Genomic DNA, 27,417 nt, shown 5'->3' with positions numbered 1-27,417 from the left:
GTCTATTCACTAGGACTATCAGCTGTGTATCCACCAGACTTCTGCACAACACAACTGATGGTCCCAACCCCATTTATAAGGCAAGAAATCCCACTTATTAAACCTGACAGGGCACACCTGTGAAGTGAAAACCATTTCCGGTGACTACCTCTTGAAGCTCATCAAGAGAATGCCAAGAGTGTGCAAAGCAGTCATCAAAGCAAAAGGTGGCTACTTTGAAGAACCTAGAATATAAGACATATTTTCAGTTGTTTCACACTTTTTTGTTATGTATATAAATCCACATGTGTTAATTCGTAGTTTTGATGCCTTCAGTGTGAATGTACACAGTCATGAAAATACAGAAAAATCTTTAAATGAGAAGGTGTGTCCAAACTTTTGGTCTGTACTGTATATCCTCCTTCTCCTCTCACTTCAAGCTCAATATGGACAAAACTGAACTCATCATCTTTCCCCCATCTCGCATATCTTCCCACCTGATCTTTCTATCACAATAAATTACATCACACTTTCCCCTGTGCCGGCAATCCGCTACCTTGGAGTAACCCTTGACTCCGCCCTGTCCTTTAACCTCCACATCCAAGCTCTCGCCACCTCCTGTCGCCTCCAGCTCAAAAATATTCCAGAATCCGTCCTTTCCTCATCCTTCAATCTACTAAACTGCTTGTGCATGCCCTCATCATCTCCCGCCTTGACTACTGCAACATCCTCCCCTGTGGCCTACCTGTTAACAGTCTCACACCCCTCCAGTCCATCCTTAACTCTGCTGCGCGACTAGTTCATCTCTCGCCTCGCTACTCCTCTGCCACCCCCCTTTGCATATCGCAATTGGCTCCCAATTGGCCAGCGTATCCAGTTCAAACTACTAACTCTGACCTATAGAGCCATCCATAACCTTTCTCCTCCATACATCTCTGAACTAATCTCCCGATATATTCCCTCACGTAATTTCCGGTCCTTACAAGACCTCCTTCTCTCCTCCACACTTATTCGTTCCTCAGCCAATCGCCTCCTACATTTCTCCCGAATATCCCCCATCCTATAGAATTCTGTGCCTCAACACGTCCGATTAGCCTCCACATTTCGATCCTTCAGACAGAACCTGAAAACCCATCTCTTCAAACAAGCTTACAGCCTGCCATGACCTTTCTTGCTGCCACCTCAAGAACACCAGAGCTACTGCAACCCCCACCCTACTGTCTCCTTCCACGTTCCTGTAGAATGTAAACACGCAAGGGCAGGGTCCTCTTCCCTCTGTACCAGTCTATCATTGTTAGTTTGTTTACTGTAAGTGATATCTGTATTTGGTATGTAACCCTTTCTTATGTACAGCACCATGGAATCAATGGTGCTATATAAATAAGTAATAAAAAGCCAGGACTGCATCCTTCTCACCTAGGTGTGTATTTGTCACAGGCCAGCATCACTAGAAAATACACTCGTATGTTAATTGGGTTAGTAGCTCCCTTTGTAGTAGCATTTGCCTATTAGCCACTTCTCCTGTGTGTGCCAATTTGCATAGAGACAGCACTGTAGATTCCCAGCTTTTCTACTCTGACAGATAGTCGATAAGGGAGGGGGTGAAGAGCGGTTTGGGAGAAATTCTTAATATTTCTATGACAGTCATCAAAGTTGCGCCATCCTTCTGGCGTTTCCAAATAGTTAATGACACACGCCTCAGTTGATCGGTGACACATTCTCAAGTAAATTGCGCAGACTCAGTGGAGCCTGTTGAGTGTGTCTGAATATGCCAAGCACACCCACTAGTGACATTACATGTCGGCCATAACTTCCTTACCTTACTGGATATTCTTTTAACAAACCAATTTGATATATTATTCAGCTAGGGGAAACAAACAAAAAAAATTTATCTTTTCACGCAGTCTCAGATGGACATCTGTCTCACAATACCTAGGTCACTGTATTTACATAGCATTAAAAACGGAATCTACACCTCTATAAATGAAAGAATACAATTAGCATTGTGATCTCAAGGATTGTGATATATAGAGCATCATCAGCTACTATAACATTTCCAGCGATAATGCATTATACACTGCTCAAAAAAATAAAGGGAACACTTAAACAACAGAATATAACTCCAAGTAGATCAAACTTCTGTGAAATCAAACTGTTCACTTAGGAAGCAACACTGATTGACAATCAATTTCACATGCTGTTGTGCAAATGGAATAGACAATAGATGGAAATTATTGGCAGTTATCAAGACACCCTCAATAAAGGAGTGTTTCTGCAGGTTGGGACCACAGACCACATCTCAGTACCAATGCCAGTTCACCAGGAGACGTGGAGGGGGCCGTAGGCGGCGAACAACCCAGCAGCAGGACCGCTACCTCCGCCTTTGTGCAAGGAGAAGCACTGCCAGAGCCCTGCCAAATGACCTCCAGCAGGCCACAAATGTGCATGTGTCTGCACAAATGGTTAGAAAGCGACTCCATGAGGGTGGTATGAGGGCCCGACGTCCACAGATGGGGGTTGTGCTCACAGCCCAACACCGTGCAGGATGCTTGGCATTTGCCACAGAATGCCAGGATTGGCAAAGTCGCCACTGGCATCCTTTGCTCTTCACAGATGAAAGCAGGTTCATACTGAGCACATGTGACAGACGTGACAGAGTCTGGAGATGCCGTGGAGAGCGATCTGCTGCCTGCAACATTGTTCAGCATGACTGGTTTGGCAGTGGGTCAGTAATGGTGTGGGGTGGCATTTCTTTGGAGGGCCGCCCATCCCTCATCCCAGAGGTAGCCTGACTGCCATTAGGTACCGAGATGAGATCCTCTGACCCCTTGTGAGACCATATGCTGGTGCGGTTGGCCGTGGGTTCTTCATAATGCAGGACAATGCCAGACCTCATGTGGCTGGAGTTTGTCAGCAGTTCCTGCAAGATGAAGGCATTGAAGCTATGGACTGGCCCGCCCGTTCCCCAGACCTGAATCCAATTGAGCACATCTGGGACATCATGTCTCGCTTCATCCACCAACGTCACGTTGCACCACAGACTGTCCAGGAGTTGGCGGATGCTTTAGTCCAGGTCTTGGAGGAGATCCCACAGGAGACCATCCACAACCTCATCAGCAGCATGCCCAGGAGGCCACACACAATACTGAGCCTCATTTTGACTTGTTTTAAGGACATTACATCAAAGTTGGATCAGCCTGTAGTGTGTTTTTCCACTTTAATTTTGGGGGTGACTCCAAATCCAGGCCTCCATTGGTTAATAAATTTGATTTCCATTGATGATTTTTGTGTGATTTTGTTGTCAGCACATTCAACTTTGTACAGAACAAAGTATTCAATAAGAATATTTCATTCATTCAGATCTAGGATGTGTTATTTGAGTGTTCCCTTTATTTTTTTGAGCAGTGTATTTAAACAAATACAAACATCATTTAGATATACCACATATCTTAAACTTTGGCCCGTGGTTCAAATCTGGCCCACATGGTGAGTATATTTGGCCTGTGACGCCAGCTGTACCGAGAGGTGCAGAGCATCTGAAGAGAAAGGAGCAGCAGCGGAACTGGCAGAGGTATTTATTTTTTTAATGTGGGGCCCTTTATATCTGAACTAATCTCCCACCACATAATCTCCAGTCCTCCCAAGACCTACTTCTCTCCTCCACACTCGTGCGTTCTTCACCCGATTGCCTGCAAGAATTCTCCCAAGTTTCCTCCATCCTTTGGCATTCTGTGCCCCAGGATTATCCCCTACATTCAGAACTTTCAAGCGGAACTTGAAAATCTCTTCAGAACAGCTTACAGCCTGCACTAACCACACTGCCACCTCACCACTACCAGAGCTGCTGCTCCACCAACACTGGAGCTGCTGAAACCCCCAAACCTACTGTAATTTTTCCCAATATCTGGTAGAATGTAAGCCCGGACGGCAGGGTCCTCTCCCCTCTGTATCTGCCTGTCACTATTAGTTCGTTCATTGTAATTTTCTATTTGTGTTTTTTAATGTAAACCCGTCTCATGTACAGCACCATGCAATCAATGGTGCTCTGAAAATAAATAGGCAGCAGTGTTTTTTGTTCTCCAAGACCCAGAGGGAGCATGGACGCCATGTTGGAAGTCCCTCTCACTACTTCCCCATCACCTCCTTCTGCTTTATTCTTGCTCCACCGTCCATAGCGAACAGCAGCCTTAATAAACAGCACATAAAAATAAGCACAGGTGTGAATTTGAATGTGTGCCCGAACTAATAGAGAAGAGCCTGGTGCTGAGGGAGCGCTTTCACTCACATGCCACTCCAAACCGCACACCAATTGAATAATCTTTACAGCTGCTTCTGGACTTTCACCCTTTTATAGATTTTATTGCAGAAAGTTCTACAATGGTCTTCATCTAAAATAGGGGTATGGCACCTCCAGCTCAAGAATTTGATCCAGCCCTCCGGGAGCTGGCCAGTGTTTGGGCCACTATACCTATCTTTTTTCTTTAGAGCACATGCACACAGCTTTCACTAATGACCGCTGCAACACATGCAGTGCTGGACTACATCCAACTTTGGCCACAAGAAATTTCAGGGCCCCATATTGGCAAAATTTTCGAGCCCCCTTTAGGTGCCGCATCCACCCCTCAAACCTTCCACAGTCCCACCACCCACTCTTGGAAAAACTCCACTTCTGCACCATGTCCTCACTAGTGATGAGCGAGCATGCTTGTTACTCAAGATTTACAAGCATGCTTGGGCGAACAGAGTATCTTCAGCGTGCTCGGTTATGTTTGAATCACTCCCGTGTGCGTGATTTGCGACTGTTTGACAGCTTTAATACATTTTAATACTCTGTACCTCCCACTCACCTGATTCATTATATTTACATGCCCCCTCCGTCCCTGTTCATTGTCTTGTTCTCTCTCTCCCCCTACCCTCTATTCATCGTTTACTCTCCCCCCACCCCCTCAATTCATTATAATTTGCTCTCCACCCTCAAGTCATCATTTGCTGTCCCTGTCCCTCACCCTCAATTCATCATTTGCACTCCCCCACCCTCAATTAATTATTTGTGCTCTCCCACTCCCAATTCATCATTTGCTGTCCCCCAAGACCATTTAATTATATTTAAAAAAGTTTTATATGCTTACCTCTGATACGATCCCTGCATCTCCACTTCTGAACTGGCATCCTGGTGCTGGATGCCGGCGCATACGCGCTGTCACAGAAGAGGCAGAGGGACTCCCTTGGAGCTGCCCAACCATGAGAGCTCCAAGGCTCCCTGTGCTGAGATGTAAGCCGCTCACAGTGGCGCTCCGACACCCGATACTGCTCATCGGGCCCCAGGGTATCACAAGAGGGGGCCACACTGGGTTCATGCCCACCTCTTTACTTCTGTTCACCGGGCTCCATACAACAGTAATAACCTGATGGCGGCCCGGCTTGCCACTGCCAGGACGTTTTTGGTTAGTAGCGTTAGCGCAGTCTAGTCTGTGATATGTATGCAGGAGGCTCAGGGTCTGGCCTTCGTGGTGTATACAGCAATCACACTGTCTTCTATGGGACGTTCACTGCAGTCTGTGTTTCCTATGTGATGTACTGTATATACTGCAGACCACCAGCAGTCATGTATTTCCCACTTTGAGGAGCAGACATACATTGAAATATGCATGCATGTCCTGAACAACTGACTGCTGCAAGGAGATCTTTTCATCGCAGAGTCAACTGTACTCCAGATTGACCAACACAACCCTGGGAAAGCAGTTGAGAGTAGCAACATTAATACCATACACCTCAAAGAAAAGCAGTTCCAGCTATCACAGTAAGGGCATGTAAATTAAACGTTTGACTAAATATAACAGCATCATTTTTAAGTTGATAATTTTGTATGCCCAGGGAATGATGTTATAAATATTCTAATGGCCCTTGGCAGAAAAAAGGTTCCCCAACCCTGATCTAAAACAAAAGATGAATGAAACTGTTAGATTTTGCGGCAGAATTTTCTGTAGCCTGAAAAAAAAGAAAGAAAAAAAAAAAAAAAAAAGAAGAAGGAGCATTCACCTTTAGTCTGCATGATTAGAAAAGCTATTGCGGTTCTCCTGGTATTACTACTGGTTACCATTATTTGCAAGTAAAACAAGCGTTCTTACACAGAATCTACCACATTTATTAAAGGGGTATTCCAATCTCAGACATTTTTGACACATCTATCATTGTGACTCACATCTACAGTCATGGCCAAAAGTTTTGAGAATGACACCAAAATTATATTTTCACATGATCTGCTGGCCTCTGGTTTTTATTAGTGTTTGTCTGATGTTTATATCACCTACAGAAATATAATTGCAATCATATTATGAGTACCAATAGGTTATATTGACAGTTAGAATGAGTTAATGCAGCAAGTCAATATTTGCAGTGTTGCCCCTTCTTCTTCAAGACCTCTGTAATTCTCCCTGGCATGCTCTCAATCAACTTTTGGACCAAATCCTGACTGATAGCAGTCCATTCTTGCATAATCAATGCTTGCATTTTGCCAGAATTTGTTGGTTTTTGTTTATCCACCCGTCTCTTGATGATTGACCACAAGTTCTCAATAGGATTAAGATCTGGGGAGTTTCCAGGCCATGGACCCAAAATCTCTATGTTTTGTTCCATGAGCCATTTAGTTATCACCTTTGCTTTATGGCAAGGTGCTCCATCATGCTGGAAAAGGCATTGTTGGGCGCCAAACTGCTCTTGGACGGTTGGGAGAAGTTGCTCTTGGAGGACATTCTGGTACCATTCTTTATTCATGGCTGTGTTTTTAGGCAAGACTGTGAGTGAGCCGATTCCCTTGGCTGAGAAGCAACCCCACACATGAATGGTTTCAGGATGCTTTACAGTTGGCATGAGACAAGACTGGTGGTAGCGCTCACCTCTTCTTCTCCGAATAAGCTGTTTTCCAGATGTCCCAAACAATCGAAAAGGGGATTCATCAGAGAAAATGACTGCCCCAGTCCTCAGCAGTCCACTCCCTGTACCTTTTGCAGAATATCAGTCGGTCCCTGATGTTTTTTCTGGAGAGAAGTGGCTTCTTTGCTGCCCTCCTTGAAACCAGCCCTTGCTCAAAGAGTCTCCGCCTCACAGTGCGTGCAGAAGCACTCACACCAGCCTGCTGCTATTCCTGAGCAAGCTCGGCACTGCTGGTAGTCCGATCCCACAGCTGAAACAGTTTTAAGATACGGTCCTGGCGCTTGCTGGTCTTTCTTGGGTGCCCTGGAGCCTTTTTGACAACAATGGAAGCTCTCTCCTTGAAGTTCTTGATGATGCGATAGATTGTTGACTGAGGTGCAATCTTTGTAGCTGCGATACTCTTCCCTGTTAGGCCATTTATGTGCAGTGCAATGATGGCTGCACGTGTTTCTTTAGAGATAACCATGGTTAACTGAAGAGAAACAATGATACCAAGAACCAGCCTCCTTTTAAAGTGTCCAGTGATGTCATTCTTACTTAATCATGACTGATTGATCGCCAGCCCTGTCTTCATCAACACCCACACCTGTGTTAATGGATCAATCACTAAAACGATGTTAGCTGCTCCTTTTAAGGCAGGACTGCAATGATGTTGAATGTGTTTTGGGGGTTAAAGTTCATTTTCTGGGCAAATATTGACTTTGCAAGTACAGTAATTGCTGTTAAGCTGATCACTCTTTGACATTCAGGAGTATATGCAAATTGCCATTACAAAAAATGAAGCAGTAAACTTTGGAAAAATTACTATTTGTCTCATTCTCAATACTTTTGGCCATGACTGTATATTGAGAAAAAGGATCAATGACTTCCCTCCTGCCTGATGAAGTAGCTTCCTCATGTGGGAAGAATGGAGAGGTGGTTGCATTTTTTTCTTTTTCTGTTACTTGCATAGAAGTAAATGAAAAGAACCACATGCACACACCCAGCAACCGCATCAGGTGCCTTCCTAGATACAGGTGCTGTATTTTCATTTAGGCATCACCAATGCACTTATTTACATTTTAGAACTTTTCAGAGTCTTGTTCACAAGTTGCATTTTTGCTGCCTTTTTTCTATAAAAAAAAACCTGCTCACTTGGCAGAAAAGAGGCAGCATCAAAAATACAGGTGTTGGTGAGTTTTTCAGTTGAGCTTTGCTTCCACCACAGAAGCATGAACACAGGTCACCAATGGCAGTGACAGTTTGTAAGACACTGTTAACTTTCACACTCTGGTCTGCCATTAAGTTGCTCAGGCATTGTTCAATTTCACACCTTTGTCTGCCAATGTTTACTTTGGTGTGTACGAACTCAATGACCTGGAGAATAATAATGGCAGGTCAGGTTTAGCATTCAGTGAACTTGGTAAAAAAAAACCAAAAAAAAAACCACACAACTGTGAAATAGCATTTTTTGGGCAATTTCACCGCACTTGGATTTTTTTCCCGTTTTCCAGTATACAGTATGGTAAAACCAGTGATGGCGTTTAAAAGTACAACTCGTCCCGCAAAAAATAAGCCCTCACATGGCAATGTTGAACAGAAAATAAAGTTCTGGCTCTGGAAAGAAGGGGAGCAAAAAACGGAAAATGCTCTGTCATTAAGGGGTTAATTAAAACTTTACTAACCCAAACTGCCATCTCAGGTGACCAAGACAAAATGGTAAACTTGTGGGAGTGGGGGAGAGAAACGCAAACATAAATGGGTTTCACATACTGCGGTACTTGTTTTTTTTTTTCCTGCGTTTTTGCAGTACCCATTGCTTCCAGTGGGTGACAAACGCTGAAAAAAATGTTGAAAAGTGACATGCTGCATTCTGCAAAATCCAAGGTTGTGCGGAGGACGAAAAAACAAAAACTGTGTGCATGAGATTTCTAAAATCTCAGACTTTGCTGGACTGTAAAAGGCAGGTGAAAATTTGCAAAAAAAAAACATCAAAACCCGCTGAAAAAACGCAACGTGTGAACATAGCCTTGCACTGGTTTTTGGCCCATGGGAGTCATCTGGTTTATTTTTTCCTATCCTAGGTCGATCACTATACTCCCTCTTGGTCGCAAGGTTTTCTAATAAAACTCTTTTAATGGTTGAATAAGATACGGTTTGCAGGATTTACAAGCTGCTGGTTCAACACTTCACTGATCAAAATTAATGCAATATAAGTACCGTATTTTTCGGACGATAAGAGGCACTGGACCATAAGATGTATCTAGGTTTTAGAGGAGGAAAATAGAAAAAAAAATTGAAGCAAAAAATGTGGTCATGATGCACTGTTATGGGGGATGGGGTCTGCTGTTGATACTGTTATAGTGGTAATATCCCCCATCCTGGAATACATGGTCCCTAATCCTGTTATGTATGGCACCCCCATCACACACACAAAAAAAAAAAATTCTACTCACCTTCCTTCCCTCTGCTCCAGTGCAGCGTCCTGTTCTGCTGCCAGCAGCTGATCTCAGCTTGTGAGCAGCGCATGGCGTCACCGCCATGCACCCTCACACGCGGAGTTCAGTTGCCGGAATGTTCACTGCTCGCCATGCCGGGACTATGGACGTGGGGAGCAGTTGATATTCATTCTCCTTATGAGCACGCAGCGGCTCGGCGATCATGTTAGCCCACTATTAAAGAAAATGAATATTCACTGCTCTCCACTCCAATAGGTGTGGGGAGCAGTGAATATTCATTCTCCTTATGAGCACGCAGCGGCTCGGCGATCATGTTAGCCCACTATTAAAGAAAATGAATATTCACTGCTCTCCACTCCAATAGGTGTGGGGAGCAGTGAATATTCATTCTCCTTATGAGCACGCAGCGGCTCGGCGATCATGTTAGCCCACTATTAAAGAAAATGAATATTCACTGCTCTCCACTCCAATAGGTGTGGGGAGCAGTGAATATTCATTCTCCTTATGAGCACGCAGCGGCTCGGCGATCATGTTAGCCCACTATTAAAGAAAATGAATATTCACTGCTCTCCACTCCAATAGGTGTGGGGAGCAGTGAATATTCATTCTCCTTATGAGCACGCAGCGGCTCGGCGATCATGTTTGCCCACTATTAAAGAAAATGAATATTCACTGCTCTCCACTCCAATCGGTGTGGGGAGCAGTGAATATTTATTCTCTTTAATAGCGGACACACGGGATCGCCGAGCAGCTTAAGGAGCTGGTGGCTGACACTGTGTGCACGCTATTAAGTTAATATTAATTTAACTACTACACACGCCCATGGGCGGGAGGAGCAGTGATTATTAATTTTCTTTAACAGCGGGCAGTGTTAGCTGCAGTAGCCAGCTACTGCCTCCTGTGAGCCGCTCCTCTGCCACTGCCCCCACCATCCACAGCCGGACCGTAAAAAAGTGTGTCTTACAGTGTGAAAAATACAGTAATTAGGGAAAAAAAACAACAACCTGGTCTTATTTGTTCTGCTTAATGACACTGTGGGTTCCCCATGGCCACCAAGAATATGGGTCTGGCTCTGATGGTGTTGCAATGTATGTTTTACTCTGAAACGCTGCGGCACTACCGAGAAAACATATTTTGAAAAGATGGCTGGAAACTATGGGCTCAATTATTTAAGATTGATGTTTTGTATGCCAGTCTTAAAAGGGAATCGGTCATATCATTTGTATAATTTAAACTGTCCCCAGGTCACAATTAGTGATGCAGTGTGTGCATCACGCTACTATACGCATTTCCAAAAAACACTTTATATACTTATATCTTACTTGCTCGTTCAGTCATAGGGGTGTTCATTACTGTATTCAGCCATGGTGGTCGCCGCCCACTCAAATTTACATTCTGTCCAAGTGTTTGCGGCAACATCATCTGACTAGTGGAGTTCAAATTCCGCCCTTGCACACTTTGCAGTATTAGCCAGCTTGCGCAGAGTGAGTGAGTGGTGTGCATGTGTGTCATTCGCGCTTGCGCAATGTGTAGGTTTTAGCCGCGCTTGTGAATTGTCCATGGGGTCCCCGCGCTTGCGCCGTGACGCTCCCTGCGCATGCGCCATGAAGCTGTGTTCAGTTCACAGCTTCACTAACTGTGTGCACACGCCGGGGGGGGGGGGCCATGGACAATATGCAAGCGCCGCTAAAACCTACACATTGTATTAGCTGGCTAATACTGCAAAGTGCGCAAGGTCCACTGTATTTTTACCTAAAATGGCACATTTGGAAAAACTGGTGCAAAGAATACAGTTCTTCCCCAGCCTGTCCTTAGCACACTGTACTCAAACTATAGCCTCTGATTCATCAAAAGTGGGGTTTTGTACACCAGTCTATGAAGGGAGAGCTGGGGTAAGATTTGCCAGATTCATTGAGTGGTAAGGAATTAGACACATCTTTTGATGGCTATGAATCACCACCAGAAATAATACTCCAGTCAGGGACAGGAGCACGTGTCATAATTAATATAACTTTGTGGTGTAAATTATGATTTGTCAAGTGCACTCATCAATTCCCATCCAAGCACTGCCTACTTCTTCAAGACGTTGATGGAGGACTGGTGTAAAAATTTCAAGAGTCAAGTTTTTCTGCAACTTCAAATTACACAAATCTTTTAGCAACATTTCAGTTTTTTATGCCATAAAACTTGCAAAAACTGCTTAATAAAACAGGGTTTAAGTGTTCAATGTATTCATGGATCAACCCTATTAACCAAAACTGCTTTATGTTTTTGTGTACCATTTCTGATAGAGAATAGACCTTTACCCATTCTATACAGCCCTTAAATAGTTCTGCATAGTCTGACAAGCCTTAAAATGTTCCCATAATTGAAAGGCATCACCATATACATGACATAGGCTTCACCAAGTGTGACTGGAACAAAGGTGCACTTGCTCAGCTTTCGCTCCATTAAATTTGCTTTGGGACTGCAGGAGAAGTACAGTGCTCCATGAATGCAAATACAAACTAACTTAAAATTTATATAATCAGTCAGTCAATTTAGGTCATTGTTAAAACTTTATTTTTTTTGCTTCATTTCAGGAAACCTGTGTATTATTACAGCATATCAGGCCGCTTCGACGTTGGAAATCTGGCGTCCTACCTTCTGTGTAATGAATATTTTCAAAAGAAAATAAGTAAACTGAATTATCTTCAATAACCGTGTCTATGAAAGCGCTGCCATCATACATACAGAATAACAATCCCTTCAGTTTAAGACGTGTCTAAATCTCACATTTAATACACAGCAGCTAATGAAAACTTTCTTGACCTCCAAATTCATGGAAATCCCTCGAAGGCTTTTCACTGAGTGACATGAGGCTGAAGTCTGCTGCATTTGTCTGATGCCTTTTCATTTTTATTTTCCATTTTTGCAATTCTGGATCCAAACTGCATGGCTCTTTTGGGCAAAACTGAAGAGTTTCCAAGTCCAAGTATCACAGCAGCTACTCGCAAAATGAACTTTTCACCTAGCCCCCTGGCAAGCAACAAGTTTGTTTTTTCCCATAGTGGGAGAGAGTTCAAAAAAGAAACCACATCTTCATCCAGAAATGGAAACCTAAAACAGAATGTAAATGCCATGAAACTCCAGCCACATTATAATATTTTACATCAAAGGTTAAGGACTTCTTTGAGGCTAAACCAAACTGACATAAAATTCATATAAAGATTATCTTTTACCAAATGTTTCATGCTGAACATGACAATGTAATAGTGGCTGCACAATGGAATCAATTTTCTTTATTTTTCTTCTCTGTTGAAGAGATATTAGCAATCAAAATATTTGGCACCTAATGACTTAAAGGGGTATTCCCATCTCTAAGATCCTATCCCAGTATGTAGTAGGTGTAATGATAATATTAGCAAATACCTCAAATTAAAATTTAGTATAGTCCTACAGTGCATTGCCGTAGCTTAGGAATCTATGGTTACGACAGTTGTTAGTGGGCGTAACCATGGATACCCAAGTTACTGCAATGCCCTGCACATGGAATAAGCGACATAGCGAATCAGAAGAACTATAAACATTTCCTATTGGAGGTATTTGCTATTATTACACCTACTACATATTGGAATAGATTCATGGAGATGGGAATATGCCTTTAATTTCCGTTAAGTCCAAGTGGGCATTATCAATTTTCACTGGGGTACTGAACTTCCCCCTGTATGATGCCGACCAATCATAAGCAGGCAACACTCAAAAGGAAATAACATGACCTACCATAGTTTAGAGCAGATTTTCAGTGTGTAAGATGCAAGGATACAGCTCTGATGTCATGGCCTAGCCTCATGCATGAGTCAGTGGTAGGGGAGGGACAGTGCAGCAGAGTTTAGCTGTGTCACATTACAAACCTATCTGCTTTATGCCTTTCGTAGCACTGTCAGCTCTGCTGTACTACCCCTCCCTCCTCAGAGTCTGAGCTCTCAACTCTGGACATAGTGTCAGTAATCCCACTTTTAGGTCTCTTGTAGTGATGAGCGAGTATGTTCTGTTAACCCTTTCGCTGAGTATGCTCGGGCGAGCACCGAGTAGTTACAGCTGCTCGGTGTTATGTTGAAATCACTCCCGTGTGCATGATTTGCAACTGTTTGACAGCTTTAATACATGTGAGGAATATGTGTAAGAAATAGACATTCCTTACTTGTACTAAACCTGTCAAACAGTCGCAAATCATGTACACGGGAGTGATTTCAACATAACACCGAGCAGCTGTAAATACTCGGTGCTAGCCCGAGCATACTCGGCGAAAGGGTTAACAGAACATACTCGCTCATCACTAGTCTTTTGTGCTCAACCTCTAAATCGCAGAGCAGGTTGTCATATCTTATGCAGGAGTAGTCCAGAACAGGCAGGTTATTCCTGTGTGAGACATAATTACACCATGCTCTGCTCTCACTGCAGAACGATTACAAAGTTGAGCACAAAAAAAATAAGTGTGATTACTGACACTGAGCACTCAGATATGGACAAACTGTATGGGGGAGCAGCAGTACAGCAGAGGTGACCATGCTATGAGAGGAGAGCGGATACAAATCCTTCTAATATGACAACTAAACAACTGCACCACCACTCCTTCTCACACTGACTCATGCAGGAGGTTAGACCAGGAGATCAGAGCTCTATTCTTACCCACACTATAGCGTAGAGCAGGTTTTTTTAGTTTGTGAGATGTGTGTGGTTTCTTACCCCTGAGTGCTGCTGCCTGCTTATGACTGGTTAGCCTTACAACGAGAAGGAATGTTAGTACAATAGCCCTGGATTTTATATGGGCATACATGTGCAATGCTATTCCCCTGATGAACCCAAATGGAAGAAACGAGTCGGAAAGCACATAGGGTGAATCCACAGTTGGTACCTTTGCAAAGGGACAGCTGTGGCCTTGCCTTTGTCAGGGTGATCATATGTGTTGGGGTAATCAGGCCCCTAACAGACATACGGTCTAACAGGGATATTTCAGGATTACTGCTTTTGCTGGTTATATGAGTCATTGCTAATATGCAAGGACTCCTTTGGATGGGTTAGAATGCTCCTTTTTCCCCCATGTATCTCCCTAGACACACACCAATGGTTTTATGGATAACTGTTTTTGAGATTGTGTTTTTGATACCCCTTTAACAGGACAGGTGGGTCTTTTGTATTTGGTGGACCATCTTTGTAAAGGTAACCGCTGTCAGCACGATTCAGATATACAGTGGCTTGTGAAAGTATTCACCCCCTTGGCTTTTTACCTATTTTGTTACATTACAACCTGTGTTTAAATATTTTTCTAATCAGAGCTGTGTGTGATGCATCAGCACTAAATAGTCTAAGTTGGTGAAGTGAAATGACTAAAATATAGGCCTAAATTAAATTTATGGGATCAAATAACTATAAATTAGCATGTGCATATGTATTCACCCCTTTTGCCATGAAACCCCTAAAAATTTGTGGTGCAAGCAATTACCTTCATAAGTCACATGCTTAGTGAAAGGAAGTCCACCTGTGTGCAATCTGTCACATGGTCTGTCAGTATATACACACCTTCTCTGAAAGGCTACAGAGGCTGCAACACCTTTATAGGAGTTCTCCATTACTAGTACAACACCTTCTTAAACTAAATATTCGGCCCCGATAAAATAAAACCTATACTCTCCTCCCATGCCGCCTCCGTTCCAGCAGTGTCGGCGCTGGCGGTCCCGGAGCTATGATGCAGTGGAATGACCTGGTGCCATGCGCCCAATCAGAGCTGGTGTCACTGTCCCTGCCTTCAGACAAACTGAAGATGAAGAGGAAGTCCAGGATCAGATGCAGCTCTGGCTTCCTCTCCATGTTCAGTTTGTACGAAGGTGACAGTGACGCCAGCGCTGATTGGGCAGAGGGCATCACACGTGTTATTCCACTGCATCACAGCAACAGGAACACTAGTGCAGACACCGCTGGAAAGGAGCCAGCACGGGAGGAGAGTATAGGCTTTATTATTTTATTGGGCCCGAACATTTAGTTTAAGAAAGGGGTTGTCCTAATAGTGGACAACCCCTTTAAGCAAGAGGCACCACTAACCAAACAACACACCATGAAGGCCAAAGAGATCTCCAAACAAGTCTGGGACAAAGTTGTCGAGAAGTACAAGTCAGGTTTGGGTTATAACAAAATGTCCCAATCTCTGATGATCCCCGAAGCACCATCAAATCAATTATCATCAAATGGAAAGAACATGGTACCACAACAAACCTGCCAGGAGACAGCCATTACCCAAAACTCTCAGCCCGGGGGCAAGGAGGGCATTAATCAGAGAAGGAGCACAAAGATCAAAGCAACGGATGCAAAACAACCGTTGGGGACCTGGGTCAAGGTGCTGCCAGGTCTCTTGCAATGGGTACTTACCTTTTATATACATGGGCTGTCCAGCTTCTTTTCTGCTATGCCTATATACAATTTCACATGCTCACTTTATACAAACATGCAATAGGCAATCTGGTCTTTCATGCTTTAAGCTTATACTTGTGGCTGACGGTCCGCCACTTTCTGACAGACATGTCTACACTCCAATACTACATTGATTTAACTTAACTTACTTATCAGCAACTTATCTTTTAGTGTGTAGTATGTGCCTGCCATTCAGTGGAGGAGGGTCTCCCACCTTATGACATCTATCTGACGTTGAATGTAATTGTGTATGCTAGCATCACCTTTTTAATTGCAACCTAGCTAGTGGTCCTTGGCTTCGCCATACAGAACTTTCTTCATTGATTTTTGAACAGGTGCATCTCACTAAATTAGATTATCAAAAAGTTTATTTATTTCAGTTCTTCAATACAAATGTGAAACTCATTATATAGAGTCAGTACAAACAGAGTGATCTATTTCAAGTGTTTATTTCTGTTAATGTTGATGATTATGGCTTACAGACAATGAAAACACAAAAGTCATTATCTCAGTAAATTAGAATACTTTATAACAACAGCTTGAAAAATGTTTTTAAAATCCAAAATATTGGCCTACAGAAATGCATGTTCAGTAAATGCACTCAATACTTGGTCGGGGCTCCTTTTGCATCAATTACTGCATCAATGCGGCGTGGCATGGAGACGATCAGCCTGTGGCACTGCTGAGGTGTTATGGAAGCCCAGGTTGCTTTGATAGCAGCCTTCAGCTCGTCTACATTGTTGGGTCTTCCTCTTGACAATAGCCCATAGATTCTCAGGTCAGGCGAGTTTGCTGGCCAATCAAGCACAGTGATACTGTTATTTTTAAACCAGGAATTGGTACTTTTGGCAGTGTGGACAGGTGCCAAGTCCTGACGGAGAATGAAATTTCCATCTCCAAAAAGCTTGTTGGCAGAGGGAAGCATGAAGTGCTCTAACATTTCCCGGTAGACGGCTGCGCTGACTTTGGTCTTGATAAAACACAGTGGACCTACACCAGCAGATGACATGGCTCCCCAAACCATCACTGATTGTGGAAACTTCACACTAGACCTCAAGCAGCTTGGATTGTGGCCTCTCCACTCTTCCTCCAGACTCTGGGACCTTGATTTCCAAATGAAAATTGGAACTCTGGGACTTTGTGGAGTGTGTCAATGACTACCTTCTAGACATCTGTCAAGTCAGCCATCTTCCCCATGATTGTGGAGCCTACTGAAAGACTAAGGGACCTTTTAAAACGCTTAGGAAGCCTTTGCAGGTGTTTGTTAATTATTTTAAATTTACTGAGATAATGACTTTAGTGTTTTCATTGGCTGTAAACCGTAATCATCAACATTAACAGAAATAAACACTTGAAATAGATCACTGTTTGTAATGGCTCTATATAATGAGTTTCACTGTTTGTATTGAAGAACAGAAATTAACTTTTTGATATTCTAATTTAGTGAGAATCACCTGTACATTGCTTTGTGACCATCTTTTGTTATTTTTTGTTTGATGTAATATTGTGTCAACTTTTTAATGCATCTTAATAAATGTGTTATTTTTATAGTAGCATTGACTCTTGTCGTCCTCTATATGCTCTACACAATATTGTAGCTGTCGTCTAGGCTCCTGTATGTAGCACATGTCTGAATTGTCCCAAGGAGAAGTAAATAGGAGCAGCCACTCAATTTATGTATGAAGAATTTGTGATTAATCAGCATTATGCAGAGATACACACAGATACCTTGCTTCCTTGCCATGGTCACCAATGACTCTGTCATCTCGTCCAAGATTTCTGGAAGAGATACGTCCCAATTCTATATTTAATTCTTCAAGGAGGCCTCTGTGACCGTCTCGGTTGAACCTTACTCTGTGACGAGAATATCCAGCAAGTTGTTCATCTGCTCCAATACCTGTGAGCACAACCTAGTAAAGTGGGGTGGCGAGGAAATAAAGAATTTCAGTTATTTGCTCTATGATAAGTCAACAGGAGTGATAAATTAGATAGGCTTTTTCATAGCATGCTAGCATATTCCTGTCATCCCATTAACCCCTTCTCGCCCCATAATATGTCCGGAGTCTCAAGATTCCCGTACATAAGGCTGAACCCAACAATATCAGCCGAATCAACCAATAGTGTGAGCATAGGTCTCCTGACGCCAACACGTCCGGCAGTTTGAACTTCAAGGCTTTGTGCACATATTCTGCAACATTTTCTGCTGAAAACCCAGATGTGTTTGCGACAAAAAACAAAAACACGTGTTTTTGCCATGTTTTCTACATGCGTTTTTTGTTGCGCATTTTCCCCCACTCATTAGTATGGGACAAATATGCAGCAAAAAAGCTGCAAAAATTGACATGCTGCAAATTTGAATCTACTGCAAAGAAAAAATAAGCAATGTGTGCATGATATTTCAGAGAGCTCACTTTGCTGGTATTGTAAAACACTGCGTATTTTCTGCACCAAATGCATGTGGAGAAACTCAAAAGCGCGTGCACAGTCTAGCACCCAACTCTTTCGGTGATGGTAATGGGGCGTTATCTGGTCATGGCCAATCATGCAGCTGGCAAGTTTCTAATGTGTATGGGGGCCTCTACTGTTACAGGGTAGTGCCACATTGTAGGATGCAGATATAGTCGAAAGTGCGATGGGGACCTGCCTGGCGTCGCAGACCAAATATACTCAGAAGATCCGCCCGGCATCACGGGTAAAGTACACGCGCCCTGCGGGACAGTGTTTCACATGTCTGATTTATACAGTGTGAACCCCACATAGCCTCCTACATACAAATCTCCCATACACATATATAAAAAAAAAAAACACACACACTCACCTCGCTCCCATTCCCCCAGTGCTCTGCTCCTGTCTCTTGTGCACTGACTCTCGGCAGCAGTACGATGAAGTAACGTCATCGCGTCTGCTGTCTCACATACTGATTGTTTGGTGGAATATGGAGACAGTGGCTCCGTCCTCCAAAGTATTCACTTCTGTCTGCACCCTGAGGATGACCGCGGATGACCGGCGCTCTACAGGTAGGTAGGTAGGTGTATATATATACACACACACACTTAACTATAATATGAGGCCCAATACATTTTTAATTTTCCACGGAGCGCGCTGTATGAAGGTTTCTTTTTTGAAGAACTAGTGGCACTTTTGATTGGAACCATTTTTTGCAGCTTATCACTTTTTTTTTTTTTTTTTTTTTTTTTTAACACTGATGCAATTTTTAGGAAGCAAAAAGAACAAAAAGAAAAATATAAAGGCTGCTAGAATTGCTACTCTCTGTGCTGGATAAAGACATTGATCACTTATTTTAGTACGATTATGACAAGACCACATTTATCTAGTTTCTCTTACATATTACTACTTTGGCATTTAGAGGATACAGTGAATTGTGACAATAAATGTAAAACATGGCTGCCATGGCAGCTAGAGTGATGGGTTGCTATTGAAACTGAGGCCATCAGTACCCATTCCACAATTTAACCATTTAGATGCTACAGCTAATGCAGACCATGGCCCAGATCAGATTAACCTTTAGGCTGTGTGCCCACGATGCGTTTTTTAAGCGTTTCCGCAGCGGCAAGAACGCGTGGTAGAAGGCCTGCCATGTTCCCCAATGATAATCTGCATGTGCTGTGCACATGCTGTGGAAATTTCCGCTGTGGATTATCATTGCGGAAAAAAACGCAGCGCTACCAATTATTTTGCGGAAGTGCTGCGTTTTCGCCGCCATTGACTTTCATTGGAATGCATGGAATCCGCATCACTGGATCTGTACATGCAGAATCCATGCGATTCAATGTGCGGATGGTACCCGGGTGTGGAGGACAGGAGACTCTCATCCGGACCCGGGTACCATAGGACCTGTAAAAAAAAGAATAAAATATTATATTTAGTCATGTGACGGCAGGTCCTTCAGTGTAGTGTACCGCTGCCGGCACGCCAGAACGAAGCGAAGCAAGACTGCGGGGGCCATCAGAAGGTAAGTATAGATTTATTTTTTACCATTCTTTACGATCACACTATATAAATTCCATGCCGGTTGCATGGATTTATATAGTGTGACCAAGTTGTCACAAGCACTTTCCAAGTGATGCTAAAATCGCTTGTCAACCCACATGCAGAAATGCATGTGAAGAAAACTTCATATCCGCATGTCCCTGGCAGGAAAACGCATGTACAATCCGCATGTACAATCCGCATGTGTTTTTTTCGGCCAGAGAGACGCAGAAACGCTCAGGAAAAATCCTGAGCATTTCGGCATCGTGGGCACATAGCCTTAATCCCATCTTTTAGCACAGGGTGTTGGCTGTGTAATCCAATTAGACCGCAGTATCACTGTGATGTACTAATATGTCCATTAACAGAAACTGCATATATCCTGCAGTTTAATAGTACATCCCAGTGCAAGAATGGGATGGAACAGCCAAATCCAGAGCAAGCAATATAAAACACCATTATAAGGCATAAAGAACGAGGTAGTCTGACCCCATCCCCAGCATCCAGCGTATATTCAGGGCAGGAGCCGTAATGACTTGTTTGGAGCGGAGCTCTGTCATTAAGCAGCAGGCGCTGGCTATGCTATACAGTCAAGGCTTCAGCTGCAACATTTGGGAAAATGGCCCAACCCTCGTCTAGGTGATTAAAAGATCACTTTTAGCAAGTAGGAAAAAAAATAGCATTTTTATGGCCACAGCAGTGAACAATTTAACAAAACCCATACAACAATCCAAAATATTGTAGGTGTTTTTTTTAATATATTATATGGTGTATTAAGGGCGCTGTTAAATACAACTGCCTGCAAAAAAAACCCAAAACACTTCTACAGCTAGGGTGATGGAATAATAGGAAAAATGACAAAATGGAAAAACTGCTCAAGAAAATCCAAAGATGTAACAATATAAACACCATTCTCCACAGAATAATCATAGATGTAACAAACACCTACTGATATATTAAAGGGAACCTGTCACGTCCAGAAACGCCATTTACCTGCAGATACAATGCCAACCTCCAGGTAAATAGCACAAAATCATGTTAGGCTGCTTTATTGGAAGGATACCGCACGTACTGGAAACAGATGTGTAAAGGAGACCTTTAATGGACTGTCAGCACAGTGACTGTGCAACAAGCGCCTGTACTTAGTTTGAACAACGTTGTGGCCAATCATTTATGTACACCTGCCCTCAATCTCCACCATCCTCTGATTGACAGCTCTGGCTTCATAGGGCCAGAGAAAGGTGGTGGTAAATGGAAAACAAGCAGGTGGGAAGGTGAATGTGAATGATTGGCCCGCCACGGTGCATTGAGCACTTGTACCTTGTGAGTAGTGTTGAGCGGGTATGTTCTGTTCGAGTATGCTCGGGCGAGCTCCGAGTATTTATAGTTGCTCGGTGATAAGGTTAAATCGCTCCCATGTGCATGATTTGCAACTGTTTGGCAGCTTTATTACTTGTGAGGAATGTGTAAGAAATAGACATTCCTCACATGTAATAAAGCTGTCAAACAGTTGCAAATCATGCACACGGGAGCGATTCACCCATATCACAGAGCAGCTGTAAATACTCGGAGCTCGGCCCGAGCATACTCGGCGAAAGGGTTAATAGAACATACTCGCTCAACACTACTTGTGAGCAAAGAAGGTCTCTTCACACAAAGTCCCTATAAGTGTAGCTAAGGCCAGCTACATGCTTATAACAGTATTCACAAGATACAGAAGTTTTGTTCTTTACGCTCACTTCTTCACTTACCTTAGTTTTGCTGTTGTATGGCTTCATTTCACCATTGCATTTCAGCATGCCAGTTCCTCTAGAAGCAAACCAAACAGCACAGCCAATGCTGTCATCTAGAACAGTGTTCAATGGTTGGACTAACTGCGAGATATGCTGTTGTCTCATTTGCTCAAGTTCTTCTGGGGTGACATTAATTTCAACAAAATTCCATATTCTTCTAGGATTTATTGCTTTAAGTTCTTCCAAACCCAGCCTGCCAGTTATTCGATCAGGAACATCAAATGGATCAAAGTATTTAAGGGAATCGGCAGCTCCTTGTTGTGAAACTGCGGAGCCTTCTTTCTTTTGTGAATGACTTTTTTTTATATGGACACTCTGAGGCTTTATCATAAACGCGACATTGAGTAGGTCAATAGGTTCCTCTGGTGGAACATGTCTATCTGCAAGAGCAGCCAGCATCATTGAATCAATTCCCCCAGAAAAAAGGATTGCAACATTTGCCAGATTTTCAGCTTCCAAAGTTAAGAGCCTGTTGTCACGCGGTAAGCATATAACACGTTTCCTCACAGCTGCACTTAAAACTTCGATAAAAGACTCAGCATTTTTCTTATGTACTTCTGAGATCAGCATTTTAAGGTGATCCAGGGTGACGCTGTTAGGAGTTTGGCAGTTTGACTCTGGCAATGATTCAGGAATAGTTGTATTCAGTGGAGTAACTGGAGTGATCAGCCTGCCATTTCCAGGTATAATTTTGGATACAGGGATTTCAAAGTCATTAGAAACAAATGTTTGCAGTTTTTCCAGTTGTTCCTCTTCTGTAGTAGACATCCATGAATATAAAGTGACTCTTATTGACTTTATTTCAGCACATGAGCTTAGGTTACACTTAAAAATACCGGATGCTGGAACCTCATGCCACTGTGCAACATCTGACTTACAAGGCAATTCAGTTACAGAAGTCAGACACAACGCCTCCCCGGGGTCCTCTCCAAATCGCCACAGAAGACTGCGGCGACCAAAATAATCTCTTCCAAACCACAGGCTATGCTGTTTCTTCTGATAGTAAATGAAAGCCCAAGGACCATGTAATTTGGAAATCAGTGCCAATATATCATGCTCATTGTCACAAGACACAATATGCGCAAATAATGATTGAGTGTCATTAGCAGTGTCAGGAACGTCAACTCCACCAAAGACTTCTCCATTCCAAAGAAATACATTGCCATTTCTATCTTGCAAGGGCTGAGGAGTTAGTTGTCCTCGCAAATGAAGAACATGACCTGAAAAAAAACAGCTGTACTTGTGGCAAGTGTCTGTCTGTAACAGGTGAGAGCTGCTGTCAGGGCCCCGGCGTCGTAAATTCAGGACATTTTGACTGTACGGTTTAATTATTACATCAGCAGTCAAACTGACAGAACAGCATATTCCACACATCTTCACCTGCCGAAAGATTATTTACTGGCTTGCAAATATTCCGACATTTCCTGGTAAGTAGGTGTCATATTGTCCAATTTCTCTGTCAAATAAAAATGAAAAGGTTTCGTTCATTTTGATTACTACTTCTCTACAACTACAAGGGCTTCATTAAAGGGGTTCTCCGGTCTCGGAAGAAAAGTCATGACAGTATGAGATGCACAGTCAGGATTCCTCTGTATTTCCGGTTGAGTGGGCAGTCACATGACTGCCTGTATGTGATTTGCATAGTTGTGATCATGTGCGATTAGTCTCACCAGCTTCCCTCAATAGAAATTAAAGTGATAGAAGGGCAGGAGTTGTCAGCATGTCGCCATAACTATGCAAATCTCACACAGGGAATTTCGCGCACTCGCACAGGAAATACAGAGGACTCATGACCATGCATCGCACACACTGTCACGATTTGGTAGTCTATAGTCACAAAGTCTTTCACAACCAAACAACCCCTAAAAATCCTTCCCTCTACAGTAATTCATTTTTGTCTCTCCTCTGGTCACCTGCACCTTCCAGGTGTGATATAATAGGTAACATTATAAGCAGCAATGCAATGTAATGAAAAACCAAAAAAAATTATGAGAATAGAATGGAGGAAAAAAAGTACAGGCATTGTGTTTTTTTAACAGAGCTCACTGTGCAAAATAAAAATGGAATAATGGCAAGTTACTTTGTTCTGTTGGTTAGCACATATACAAAAGAGTATGTACAGTAGGTACGGAAAGTATTCAGACCCCTTTAAATTTTTCACTCTGTTTCATTGCAGCCATTTGGTAAATTCTAAAAAGTTCATTTTTTTTCTCATTAACCCCTTTACAACCCAAGGTGGTTTGCACGTTAATGACCAGGCCAATTTTTACAATTCTGACCGCTGTCACTTTATGAAGTAATTACTCTGAAACGCTTCAACGGATCCCCCTGATTCTGAGATTGTTTTTTCGTGACATATTGTACTTCATGATTGTGGTAAAATTTCTTCAATATCATTTGCGTTTGTGAAAAAAACAGAAATTTGGCCAAAATTTTGCAATTTTCAAAATTTGAATTTTTATGCCCTTAAATCAGAGAGATATGTCACAAAATAGTTAATAAATAACATTTCCCACATGTCTACTTCACATCAGCACAATTTTGGAACCAACATTTTTTTTTATTATTGGGGAGCTATAATGGTTAAAAGTTGACCACCATTTCTCATTTTTCCAAGAAAATTTACAAAACCATTTTTTTTTTTTTTAAGGGACCACATCACATTTGAAGTCACTTTGAGGGGTCTTTATGACAGAAAATACCCAAAAGTGACACCATTCTAAAAACTGCACCCCTCAAAGTGCTCAAAACCACATTCAAGAACTTTATTAACCCTTCAGGTGCTTCACAGGAATTCTTGGAATGTGGAAGAAAAAAATGAACATTTAATTTTTTTCACAAAAATGTTACTTAAGACACAATTTTTTTAATTTTCGCAGGGGTAACAGGAAAAAATGGACCCCAAAATTTGTTGTGCAATTTCCCCTGAGCACGCAGATACCTCATATGTGGAGAAAAACACTGTTTGGGTGCACGGCAGGGATCGGAAGGGAAGGAGCGCCATTTGACTTTTTGATTGTAAAATTTGCTTGAATAATTAGCAGATGCCATGTTGCGTTTGGAGAGCCCCTGATGTGCCTAAACAGTGGAAATCCCCCAAAAGTGACTCAATTTTGGAAACTAGACCCCTCAAGGAACTTATCTAGATGTGTGGTGAGCACCCTGAACCCCAAAGTCCTTGTTTTGGCCCCAATTTTTTTTATTTTCACAAGGGTAAGAGGAGAAAATGAATGGACCCCAAAAACTGTTGTGCAATTTCTCCTGAGTACGCCAATACCCCATATGTGGGGAAAATACAGTGTTTGGGCGCATGGCAGAGTTCAGAAGGGAAGGAGCACTGTGTGACTTTTTGAACGCAAAATTGGCTGGAATCGAGAGCGGACGCCATGTCGCGTTTGGAGAGCCCCTGATGTGCCTAAATAATGGAAACCCCCCACAAGTGACCTCATTTTGGAAACTACACCCCTCAAGGATTTCATCAAGGGGTATAGTGAACATTTTGAACCCAAAGGTACGACACAGAATTTGATAACATTAGGTCATCATATTGAATAAGTTGTCATTAGTCTTGAGCGCAAGTGCTCGCTACTTGAGTTTGCATCGGGTACTCAGGTATGCACCATGTATCAAGGGTGCTCGAGTGACATGCTTGAGTCCCCGCCTGCATGTTTCACGGTTATTAGACACCCAAAAAAAAACATGCGGGGATTGCTCGTGCATGACAGGCAATCCCCGCAAGGTTTTTTTGGCCGCGAAGCATATGGGGCGGAGACTCGAGCACGTCACTGGAGCACCCGCGATACTCCGTGCATACCCAAGCACCCGATGCAAACTCAAGTAGCGAGCACTTGCGCTCAACACTAGTTGCCATATCGTTTTGTTTGTTTTTTTTAAACTTTTGAAAAAAATCCTGACCCTAACCCAACCCAACCCTAACCCCAAACCAACCCTAACCCGAGAGTTTATTTTTTACGCCGTTCCTCGTGTGGTATAAGCGATTAGACAACTTTATTCTTTGGGTCGGTGCGACTACAGAGATACCAGAATCATATCGGGTTTTTATGATTGACAGCTGTCACACACTAAAAGCCGCATTTTTTTTGTAAAATCTAGTTTTTGCATCGCCATATTTTGAGCGCTATAATTTTTCCATATTTTGGTTGACAGAGTCATGTGATGGCTTGTTTTTTGCTGTAAGAGTTGACGCTTTTATTGGTGCCATTTTCAGGCACGTGACATTTTTTGATCGCTTTCTATTCCGATTTTTGGGAGGCAGAATAAACAAAAACCAACAATTCAGGAAGTTTTTTTTTTTTTTTATTCTGCTCCGCATGTGGTAAAATTGATAAGGTAGCTTTATTCTTCGGGTCAGTACGTTTACAGCGGTACCACATTTATATACACTGCTCAAAAAAATAAAGGGAACACTCAAATAATACATCCTAGATCTGAATGAATGAAATATTCTCATTGAATACTTTGTTCTGTACAAAGTTGAATGTGCTGACAACAAAATCACACAAAAATCATCAATGGAAATCAAATTTATTAACCAATGGAGGCCTGGATTTGGAGTCACCCCCAAAATTAAAGTGGAAAAACACACTACAGGCTGATCCAACTTTGATGTAATGTCCTTAAAACAAGTCAAAATGAGGCTAAGTATTGTGTGTGGCCTCCACGTGCCTGTATGACCTCCCTACAACGCCTGGGCATGCTCCTGATGAGGTTGCCGATGGTCTCCTGTGGGATCTCCTCCCAGACTTGGACTAAAGCATCCGCCAACTCCTGGACAGTCTGTGGTGCAACGTGACGTTGGTGGATGGAGTGAGACATGATGTCCCAGATGTGCTCAATCGGATTCAGGTCTGGGGAACGGGCGAGCCAGTCCATAGCTTCAATGCCTTCAGCTTGCAGGAACTGCTGACACACTCCAGCCACATGAGGTCTGGCATTGTCCTGCATTAGGAGGAACCCAGGGCCAACCGCAACAGCATATGGTCTCACAAGGGGTCTGAGGAGCTCATCTCGGTACCTAATGGCAGTAAGGCTACCTCTGGAGAGCACATGGAGGGCTGTGCGGCCCAAAGAAATGCCACCCCACACCATTACTGACCCACTGCCAAACCGGTCATGCTGAAGGATGTTGCATGGAGCAGATCGCTCTCCACGGCGTCTCCAGACTCTGTCACATCTGTCACATGTGCTTAGTGTGAACCTGCTTTCATCTGTGAAGAGTACAGGGCGCCAGTGGAGACTTTGCCAATCCTGGTGTTCTGTGGCAAATGCCAAGCGTCCTGCACGGTGTTGGGCTGTGAGCACAACCCCCATCTGTGGAGGTCGGGCCCTCACACCACCCTCATGGAGTCTGTTTCTGACCATTTGTGCAGACACATGCACATTTGTGGCCTGCTGGAGGTAATTTTTCAGGGCTCTGGCAGTGCTCCTCCTGTTCTTCCTTGGACAAAAGCGGAGGTAGCGGTCCTGCTGCTGGGTTGTTGCCCTCCTACGGCCCCCTCCACATCTCCTGGTGTACTGGCCTGTCTCCTGTTAGTGCCTCCAGCCTCTGGACACTACGCTGACAGACACAGCAAACCTTCTTGCCACAGCTTGCATTGATGTGCCATCCTGGATAAGCTGCACTACCTGAGCAACTTCTGTGGGTTGTAGAGTCCGTCTCATGCTACCACGAGTGTGAAAGCACAACCAACATTCAAAAGTGAACAAAACATCAGCCAGAAAGCATAGGTACTGAGATGTGGTCTGTGGTCACCACCTGCAATACCACTCCTTTATTGAGTATGTCTTGATAATTGCCAATAATTTCCATCTATTGT

General features: G+C 43.1%; 2 protein-coding genes across 2 annotated transcripts in view; one reads left to right on the top strand and one right to left on the bottom strand.

Annotated features, from left to right (window-relative positions):
* LOC141162100 (glucose-1-phosphate thymidylyltransferase-like) overlaps positions 1 to 13,518 on the top strand; it is a 203,416-nt gene extending 189,898 nt beyond the window's left edge. Inside the window, exon 9 of the mRNA XM_073647841.1 lies at positions 11,933 to 13,518. Within this exon, the coding sequence (XP_073503942.1) occupies positions 11,933 to 12,050 (118 nt within the window). The 3' untranslated portion in view covers positions 12,051 to 13,518. The remainder of the gene's footprint in view (positions 1 to 11,932) is intronic.
* Positions 11,910 to 27,417, bottom strand: part of ASNSD1 (asparagine synthetase domain containing 1) — a 43,014-nt gene continuing 27,506 nt past the window's right edge. The window contains exons 4-6 of the mRNA XM_073647840.1: positions 21,539 to 23,036; positions 17,526 to 17,707; positions 11,910 to 12,449 (exon numbers count right to left, since the gene is read on the bottom strand). Of these exons, the coding sequence (XP_073503941.1) occupies positions 12,194 to 12,449; positions 17,526 to 17,707; positions 21,539 to 22,954 (1,854 nt within the window). The 5' untranslated portion in view covers positions 22,955 to 23,036 and the 3' untranslated portion in view covers positions 11,910 to 12,193. The remainder of the gene's footprint in view (positions 12,450 to 17,525; positions 17,708 to 21,538; positions 23,037 to 27,417) is intronic.

Source organism: Phyllobates terribilis, unplaced genomic scaffold (assembly GCF_046119375.1).
Source record: "Phyllobates terribilis strain yellow unplaced genomic scaffold, ASM4611937v1 Scaffold_9__5_contigs__length_417890890, whole genome shotgun sequence".
In the NCBI taxonomy this organism is placed as follows: domain Eukaryota; kingdom Metazoa; phylum Chordata; class Amphibia; order Anura; family Dendrobatidae; genus Phyllobates; species Phyllobates terribilis.
Note: the sequence above shows the minus strand (reverse complement) of the source record. Positions and strands in the feature narration are given on the sequence as shown.